Here is a 10,032-nt window from a genome sequence, read left to right as displayed (position 1 = left end):
AGAGGGAGGGAAAGGCAGAATTCACTCACCCTGTCCCACTGAGTTTGGGATTACAAGAGGAGGTTTCAATGATAAACCACATTTTGTACAATGAGCATTTTCATTCTAGTAATTTGGGGAGAAAAACACTTCATTAAAGATGCTTAATAAAGACAAGAGCTTCAGAGTAGCTGTTCCCTGTCCAAACTAACAGGCTGAGTGTCAAAAGAAGGAGTGACATGCCCATAGTGTCTAAGTTTAAATTTATTTAATACGAAAAAYGTTTACAAATCCACCATGCAATCCACCATGCACTCAACCTGGACCTAGTGAGGCTAAAGTAGGACTTTGTGCTGCTTCACCCACAAAACTCTTTTGGCTACAGAGGTCAGAGAGGTTCACAAGCATTAACTAAGATCAGTTTTACTGAACCCGTGTGAAGAACAAACCAAGGACACAGACAAAGGAAGAAATGTTATCTCTCCATTCCAGTTCTCTAACCAGGCCTTCCTTCATAACAATTCCATACAGAAAATGTTACTTCATCCTACAAGTCAGCTAAAGCCATTTGACTCTTCTACTCACAAAGGAAAAGTTATTTCTAAACAACAAATAAACATGTGCCTCTTTTTCTGATGCAGTTATTAGAACAGACTTTATCAATTATTCTCAGYAGATTTGGACCCAAAGGAATGCTCTCCACCTGCCTGGCAGTTAAACCAGGGGCAGAGGCATTCCATAGATTCCCATGGAGGTTTTTGCAGTGATCTCCATCACTGCCATTCCTAACTCCTCAGCATTGTGCCCATAGGGATAGGTCCTTTTAAGAACCCAGAGCTCTCCAAGGGGGTCATATCCATTGCAAGCAAGTTAAACTTACTGAATCCATTAACATCTTGGCAGCTGGAAGAAAAAGCTTCTTCATTGTGCACAGCACTGAGTTTGGTGGAGGTCTTGTCAGAAGTAGCCACGGGACCCATCTCCCTCTGCGTGCTGGTCTGAGTCTCCTTCTGCTTCTTGGCTAGCTTCCTTTGGGGTGGTTTGGAGAGGGGAGAAAGCACGGTCAGTTTGCCCTCATGAAAAGCAAAATKATTGTAAAATATTCTGAATAAAAATCACCCCACTTGGTCCGACATGCAGGGCACAAACTGCACAGAGTGAGGAAACCCCACGGCTTTGGAGCGCACCTGGAGCAGCGCCAGGAATGTGGTGACACCAGAGTGGGAGCTGGGCTGGCCCTGCCAGGCACTCATCGGGCACAAACCTGCATCACCCCAGCAGTGGGAGTGCTACCTCAGCCTGGACAGGGGAATGGGTGCAGAGGGCTCGGGATGGGAGCAGGGTTCACCCCGAGGGACAGGGACATGGCATCCATCCCGTGGGTTGGCACCTGGCTCTGGGTGACCTGAGRCTGCAGCAGGGGCTGTCCTGTCCCCAAAGCCTCCTGAAATGCACCCAAACTGTGCTGGAGATCCCCAGCCAGAGAAGGGTAGAGCACCTTAAAGGTTGAGGTCTTTTTAACAATATCCAAATATGTCCTTATTCTGGGAAAATGGGGCTTTCCTTCTTTTCAGGAGACATCAAAAACATYGTCAAAAGCAGCAATGCTGCCTGCTCTGAAAACACTAACAAAGCTGAGAGCATGAAGAGGCTCCTCTTTTGCAAACACAGGGAATAATAAAATGGAGAAAAGCAGGAGAAGTGAGCTGCTAAGCTTCCACTGACATTTGACTGCCCTGTGCTTCCTTCGTATCAGAGAGCAAAACCCTTTAAAAATGAATGTGTGACATTCTACAATCCACACCTTGAAAAAATATCACACAAATCCCTAGCACCAGCAAAGAGCTTTGCTTACACGGCTTCCCTAGATAAGAAAATAAAACAAAATAAAAGGGAGAAAAACAGATTACTGTAAGAAGGAGCTTCAGTTTTCTTTCTTTCCTCCAACTCAGAGCAAAAAAAGAAGAAAAAAAAAATTAAAAAATCCTAACAACTAAATCATTTTGCAAAGAGGTTTTTCTTCTCTAAAACAACATGCTTATGGTAAGTACTACCCATCTTTTAAACTTAATTAGATGTTAAAAAAGAGGTACTGCTTGCAACATGGTCTAACAGGCTTTTTTTTTCACCCACAGAGCATGTCAGAGTGGCATTTGCAGGCGAGTTGGAGTGCCCAGCTGAGCCCCAGCCTTCAGGAGATGGSCAGCTTGGCCACTTGCACTTGTTTGCAAAGAAGGGTCAAAGAGAGCTAAATCCTTTGCCTGTGTCTGTGGGAAAAGCCTATCTTAAAGCAAGATAACCCAGATCAGGAGAGCACAGCTTCCTGCAGAAAACTCGGGTGTTTGCTGGAAACTTTTGAACAAACWCATGTGTTTCATCTGCTCAGCCAGYTGGGGTTCAGCCATTGACAATCGATTCCAATCCAAGCCCAGAGCTATTCAAACTGGGTTCTCATCATCACAGGGGCTCCCTCAGATCCCCCAAAACCCCCACRGTGTCTCCACTTGTGCAGATGAAGATGCAAAGAGGGGAGCAGTCCTCGAGYGATGAAACAAAAGGTTGGGTGTTTCATGATGTTAAAAGCTTTTTTCAGTGCTCAGCAGTGTTGGCACAGCCAGATTTAGGAACTGTGAGTTCAGACAGGGGACCCCCTGGGGTTTTTTTGTGCTGTGGTTCCTCAGGTAACTCCAACAGTCCTAAAATGCGTTAACCCTGCTATGGGGTTCTTTTAATCCTGMTTTGCAAATGGTACGAGCCTGTGTGAATTCTTTGGCAACAGGAATTAAAGTCACTCGGTGGGGAACACTAATAATCCAAAATGCAGAAGTCCTTAATAAAAAGCACTCTGGACTGCTGGGGTGAGCTACTACAGACGACCACTCCTGATGGTTAAAAAKGGTGAGTCAAAAGAGGCGACTTCCTGATTCAATCCAAATTCAAATATTTGTGGCAATAATTATCTTTAAGTCCCCATGGCCTGGTATCTTTTCAGAAATGCCAACAGGCTACAAAGAGCTGGAATTGGCAAACTTGTTTTGTCYTTGAGCAAATGAGCAACAACATTTGTGCATGTCCTAGGCAGGAAAAAAATAACCCCAAACCCGAGCCCCTTAGTCCCCAAAGGCCTGCTTACAAAAGCCCTATGCAAAGGAGTTCTACCTGGTCCTGTAGAAGACAGAGAGGCCCCTAAAACATTGGCTTGAATGCCTAAAAAGAAAAGGTGACATGAGTTTAAAGTTCTCAATCTACCTCGCACACACAACCCGGGTCTGCATCTGAAAACGCCACGATTTTCTTTCAACAGCGTCTTATCAATTTCCACCTTCCTCCCTCTCTGTTCCAAGAACGTAAAAATTCATCGTCTAAATTTAGAGGGAAAAGGAAGACAGATCTCTTTGGAGGATTTCAGAGCTAAGCTTGCCAGACACATCAAGGGGCTCTCGGTTTCTAAACGTGCCTTTTCTGCTGCCGCTCCATGTCTGGAGAGAGTGGCAGCACGGGACTAAGCCTATTTGGGCCTTGCCATCATTATAATTCATGGAAAAGATTAGAAAATCAAATGACTAGCACTTTCCAGAATGTTAGGGATGTGACTTAAAACCCGCAGCTAGGTAGAGGTTTATTTCCCAGCACGTCAAAATGCCTTTTGGGATTGGAAAAGCGTTTATCTGGAAATGCTGTTCCCAAAAATAGGGCGCTCCGAGAGGTCTCTGTGAATCACTGACAAGCCACGTCGGTGACAAGGCTCCTGCTGTCCCCACTGCCCAGCCTGCCCTGCACAGAGCCACAACAAAGCTGCTATCAGAGCATTAGTGTCACTCAGGGGCTGGCTGCGTGTCCCCAGCACAGCCTGGCACCCCAAACCCAGCAGACGCTGCCCCGCTCATGCATTATCCACCTGGGAACGGGAGGAAATGAAGGACCAGGCAGATATTGGGAGGAAGAGTCTGATACAATGGACACAGAATGTGAATGGAATGATCTTAATGCTGGTTTACATTCAAGGGGGAGCGAAATATGCCAGGAAGAAAACAGGAGCCYGTGGATGGAGTTTACTGGGTTGCCCTTTCCAGCTGGAGAATGAAGAGRTGATGTTTGCAAGCACCACACACACATCGGAGGGATGAGACACAAAGATRCTCAAAATCAAGTGGAAAAAGTGGAAAAAATGAAAGCAGCTGTATAATCAGGCAGTTGATGCTGACCCCACTAAAGCAAGGAGAAAAGCTATCGGCAGCRAGCACAACTAAGTGTGAATTTGGGGGGGAAAAATGATGGAGATTTGATTTGGTTATTTTAGAAACTTCTATCAGAGACTAGTCATAAAATCTGAAGCATTATATTAAAATTGTGGGAGCTCCACTTAAACAGTCGAGGAATGCAAACTTGGTATCGAGCACAAACCATTTACTGCCACGGGCATTAATCAGAAAGCTCCAGCAATATTTTCTCTYAGCAGCACCTGCAGGATCAGATCCCTGTTTTGCAGAGGTTCAGATGACTGTCRGAGATTATTTTCTAAAACCAGCTTCAAACTCTTCTCTTAACTTTTTCTATCAATTCCACATGCATGAACATTAAATCTGTAACTGCCACTCCTCGAGAACTCCCGTGCCTGTACGTTGACAGATTTAATTTTAGATGTTTCACCAGGATGGATTATGTACACTGAGATGTAGATTTGCGTGCACAGGTAATTTAGACATTAGGTATAGATCACCTAAGTTAAACGTGAAATTTCCTCCCACAGACATGAATTGGATATTGTCCTCATTTTCAATAAGCAGTTTGAGAAAGCAAAAAAAAAAAAAATAAAATTCCTTTTAGGGAATTGTGTGCAGCAAACTGCTAGGAGTACACATGTAATTTAGGATGAGATCTGCACCCATTGAAGGCAGACAGTGATACAAATACCAGGGAGCACTGGTTGAACAGCAGATCTGCTGGACAGGTTCTCCATCCCTGAACCTGCAGCAGATGACAGATCCAATTTGGAAGAAGGGTTTCATGCTGGTTTAAAATTAAGGGCACAATAATGTGGGTGATCCTTTTGCTCTGGCTGAGGATGGGAGGGGCTCTGCTGGGTGTGTGCCACAGGGACACGAAAGGTAAAGCTGGAAAACATCATCCACGAGCAAAGGCTGAAGGAAATRTGGATCTTTAATCCAGAGAAAAGGAAATCAAATATGCTGAGAGGTCTTCAGACATGAAAAGACACCAGAGAGGAGCTGCTCTCACCATCTGCTGGGGAGTGGGAAATGAAGAGTGGGACCTCTCTGTGCTCCCACAGTCCAGAATAAACCTGTGCTGCCTCACCTGCTCCTCTTGAACGATTCCAACTGGACTGGGAGCAGCTCTCCCTGAGCTTCTGGGCAGATCTTAGAGCCACTGCAAGAGCAAACCCCACCTACAGCACCTGCACTGACAGCTCTAACTGTGCTTTTAACACCTGCCCTGCTGAAGCCAAATTCAGTGCAGGTTGTGGCAGGAGCAGAGGAAGCGAAAGATTATTGAAGGCTAATAAAAGATTATTAAGGATTAATAAAAGATTATTAAAGGTTTGATAAATGTGTAGTGAAGAGCCAGGGCCACTGTCACAGAGCAAATATCACAGGACAGAAAAAGGGAAGTAAAGCAAAGCAAAGTCAAAATCTCTGAGTGTTTTGCATGTGGGTATACAAGTACAGGCTCTTGAGAATATGACCTAAGCTTCCCTTGAGCAAATTAATCACTATTCGTGGAGGATTTATTTTTAATAATATTCATCTTATTCTATTTTATTCATAATCAGAGAAACTTTGGACAAGACAKGTGCATGGAGGAGCCATCCAGTGTMACTCTGTGCTGGTACAGACAGCCACAAATCCTGCCCTCTGCAAAGCTGAGGCTTGCAATCACCACACAGACACGTTCCAAATAAATTCTCATCTACTTTCTGCATTTTGAGATATTATTTTTGTTTAATTTTCTTTCATTAGACTGGCACAGCCACTGATTAAAGGTTCTGTTTTTCCATCATTTAATGAGAAAGCCACCTAATTAGAATGTTTCTTTTTAAAATCCTGATTTAGCAAACTGACCTGTGCAGGCAGATCCCACCATCCATGGAAATATATGGAGATATTTATGTATGAATGTGATTCTACAGAGGTATGCTTATAAATGAAATAAAGGGATGTTTCTCTTTTCAAATGTCCCACAGATGGTGGAAATAGATTCAATACAAACTGTTATTTCAAAAAAAAAAAAAAAAAGTAAGTATAAATTTAGCTTAATAACCTTTGACAATCTCTCCCATGAAAAGAAACTCCTGGCTAAAACCACCCAACAATTGAAAATTGCTGTGAAATTCCAGTGGGAGTTGAAGGGATTTCTTAAATTGCAAGAATGTCCCTGCAATTCTGGCCAGTTCGGGGGAAAACAACATTTTGGCCATTGAGTGCCCTTTTCTTATAAATAACATTAAACTGAGTGCTTGTAGCACATACATGAATCTCTGTATTTCCACAAATACTTCCCTGGTCTCATATTGCTCTTGATTAAATTTCATTCTGCAGCCATTACCCAGCCCAGGAGAAAGAAACAAACCAAAACAAACAACCCACACACAGAAAACATTTCCATTTCTTTTCCTGGTGAGCAAATAATAACATCATGATATGGATTGCTGCAGTTGAAAATACTGCTGCAAAAGAGGTGTCTGTCACTAAATGCAAACCCTCCTGTAAACTGGATGAATTGCTGTCTGTATTTTACAGCAGCAGCTGGGAGAAAAAAACAACATTTTCCAGACCTGGCTGGGTTGATATCTTACACTGCCCTTTAAACTGAAATGCAGAGAGGCAGCAGCAATTCTGTCCCAACCTCAGAACTGCTTGTGTTGGTGTAAATACAGAGTAACTCCTGTGAGAAGGTTCAGGAGACAGGGATGCAAGGAGTGCACCAGGACAGGAACCCCTAATTCCATCTCTCTCTTTCCAAGATCTCAGCTCATGAGGAATCAGTCCCTGTTGATGTGTGAGCTGGAATATTCTGTATTATGTTGGTTCTGCACAATGAGCTACAAGTCAGGAATTGAGGCCTCCTGGGTTGGATTTCCATTTACAGACTTTCATGGTCTCCTCTTTCATCCTTTCCTATTTGTTGTAGGAAGTTTTCAATCAAGTGTTGCTGTGCAAGAATCCCATAACAATTTACCTCTATCTATGTATGACCAAAATAGCTGAAAGAGMTGCTCCTATAAATGAATAATTTTGCCTGGTTTCACCCAAGTTGCAGGTCCAGAATTGGATTTTCCAGTCTTGGATTGCAGCAGAACACAAGACTGGCAGAGGGCAGAACTCCAGTCTGGAGATCACAATGCTGTGCCCTGTTTCTGGAAAAAAATGGTACTAATGACATTGAGTCTCTGTGACTTTAATAGAATTATCGTTCAGAATTGTTTGGAAGAGTTAGGGTGGAGATTTTGGCCCCGAACAAGAAGAAATGTCTGCACTGTAAATGAGAAATGGTTGGCAGGAATTATCTGAAAGCAGACAAGAATTGCTGTAAGAAACACAGCTCTGAAGATACTGAACCCAAACCTGAAGTGATACATTCCATATGGTCACATTTAAAGATCTGCCAGCAGATCTATTTGGGAACCTGTTTTTAATATTGGTAACTCATTCAACTGAATTTTGCTTCAGGACCAAATCATTCATACAAGGTCAAAGCATGGAAAACAATTCTATTAAAAAAAATCTGTATATATCCATATTGCTGCTGTTATTTCCACAACATTTCAAATAAACTTAAATCCAACCTCTCTGCTCATAGGAGTCTGTAGCAATTTCAATCAAGTCTGGCAAAGAAACACACAATCCTTAACAATTTCAGGTTTTCATCTGCAATTTTAACAAAATGCCCTATTTCATGCGAAACTTGAAATGTGAACCTCAGTAGAACTTCATCATTTGCTCCTTCATGGACTCCCCTGCTTTCTTCCCTCACTGCTGGAACATCCCTCTTATCTTTATTGATGTTCAAGGGAAAAAAGAAAAACCAACAGAKCTTGGTTTTCCCAGCTCAGGGAACWGACCCAATGTCCATGTRAAAYAAAATGCTGGCATGCAGAGCCTGGTGATGGAAATGTTGATTGGGAGGAGGCTGCTGATGTGTGCCCTCCCCTGTCAGGGTGCTSCAGCTCACAGAGCTGTCCCTGGGACAGCATCAGCACAGAGCTGAGAGCGAGCTCTTTGCAGGAAATTCTGGGTGTGGTCCTGGGGAGGTAAAGCTCCACGATTTCTGCATCCTGAGCTCAAATCTCTGCTTGCTCCTAAGAACACTGAGCTTGCTTGGTTACATCTCTGTCTCTTCCCTGCTGTGATGTGCTGTGTGGTGGACATCTGCCTCATTAAACCTCCTTAAAGCCTTTGCTTCTGCCTCTGCTGAAGCTCATTGCAACCCCAGGCTTGGGTGACCTCCAGAGGTTTCTCTCTTCACTTTTCCTGAGTCACTGCACAGCTCCCTGAGGAAAAAGGGTCCAGCAAATTGATCCACAGCAAACAGACCCTATAAGGACCCCTGTGTTTGCTCTGGCAGAGCAATCCTCAGCTGACTGCTCAAAGCAATGCTGTGCAGCTGTAAAATGGGTCACAGAGGGCTCAGATGTTGATTCATCTTTTTAAACACACAAATCTCAAAATAAAATAAAGCTGGGAACATGCTGGCCACATACTGGCTGCTGGAAAAAGACAGAATTCTAATGGGAAAGCTGGGACTGAATGTCTCAGGCAATGGCACTACTGGCTGTAAGGAAACCAGAGCAGTAAAACACAAGAAATGTGCAGAAGAGGAAAGGTTTTATCAATAAATTCAACCATCTCACAGCACCTATGGGTTAGAAMCATCCCCTACTTTACACTTGGTTATCCTTCTCTTTAATCTGACTGTTTGAGGTCAAATTCCATTCTTGGTGAAGCAGTGTGGAGTCGAGAGGAAATGGAGTTACTCTGCATTTACAATCACTGAGCAAACTCAGGACTCGTGGTGGCATCCTAAGGCTGCTCACAAGGTTGTAAAGGGGAAAGGCTCTTCTTTTGATAGTTTTGTGACCAATCATTGAGAAGCAAAATCCCTCCAAGCAGTGGCACACAGGGATCCTYCTTTGCCCTGTTCTTTGGGTGTAAAGGAATTCATGTGGAACAGAAATCAAAGGGCAGCACATTGACCCACCCATTGTGCTGGGCACCTTCCAGAACAAAGTGCCAGATGAGACAGAGAGGAACTGCAGGTTGGGGCAAAGGGGGCAGTTCCTGGAGCAGCAGACCAGGAGGGGCTCTCAGGGCTGTGTGGTTCTCTGGGTGACTTGGTGGGTTTCAGAGCCCTGGCAAGTGTGGCAAGTTCTGGGGAAAATTTAATGTCAGTGGTTCAGCTTGTGCTGCTTCTGGTAGCTGAGGGGACAGAGCTGTTCCTGTTCCCATCCCTGTCCCCATCCCTGTCCCTGTCCCTTTTCCTGTTCCTGTTCCTGTCCCTTTTCCTGTCCCTGTTCCTGTCCCTATCCCCATCCCTGTCCCTGTTTCCCTGTTTCCCTGTCCCTATCCCTGTCCCTGTTTCCCTGTCCCTATCCCCATCCCTGTCCCTGTTTCCCTGTTTCCCTGTCCCTATCCCTGTCCCTGTTTCCCTGTCCCTGTTTCCCTGTCCCTGTCCCCATCCCTGTCAGCAGCAGCTGCTCCCTGTTCCATCCCTCCCAGCCCCTGATGGTGACAGAGTCATCCAAGTTACTTCTCCAGGACTCACATCAGTGACCCAGCCCTCTCCTCCTCCTGATCCTCAGACAACTATTATCATGGCAGGAACAGCTCGGCCCTCTTGGCTTGCCAGCCCCTCAGCCTTTGGGCAGCAGATGGCTCTGGAAGCACCGATGTRTGAAGCATTTTCGTGTGCCTGAACAACTGCCTTAATTATGCAGCATTGTCATTAGGACTGGACAGGTGATTTAGATCTGAATATCTGAGCCACTTCATCACCCAGTGATCTAAACCAACACTCAGAACCTGGCAGCTCCAGGAA

General features: G+C 44.5%; 1 protein-coding gene across 1 annotated transcript in view; it reads right to left on the bottom strand.

Annotated features, from left to right (window-relative positions):
• Positions 1 to 236: 236 nt before the first annotated feature.
• Positions 237 to 10,032, bottom strand: part of LOC130582271 (receptor-type tyrosine-protein phosphatase T-like) — a gene marked incomplete at its 5' end in the record, with an annotated part of 168,371 nt that continues 158,575 nt past the window's right edge. The window contains one exon of the mRNA XM_057380883.1: positions 237 to 1,008. Within this exon, the coding sequence (XP_057236866.1) occupies positions 765 to 1,008 (244 nt within the window). The remainder of the gene's footprint in view (positions 1,009 to 10,032) is intronic.

The sequence above is a fragment of the Malurus melanocephalus genome, unplaced genomic scaffold (genome assembly GCF_030028575.1).
Source record: "Malurus melanocephalus ecotype Western Australia unplaced genomic scaffold, MMel_1.1 scaffold_475, whole genome shotgun sequence".
NCBI classification, from domain to species: Eukaryota; Metazoa; Chordata; class Aves; order Passeriformes; family Maluridae; genus Malurus; species Malurus melanocephalus.
This window is presented reverse-complemented; position numbering and strand designations above follow the sequence as displayed.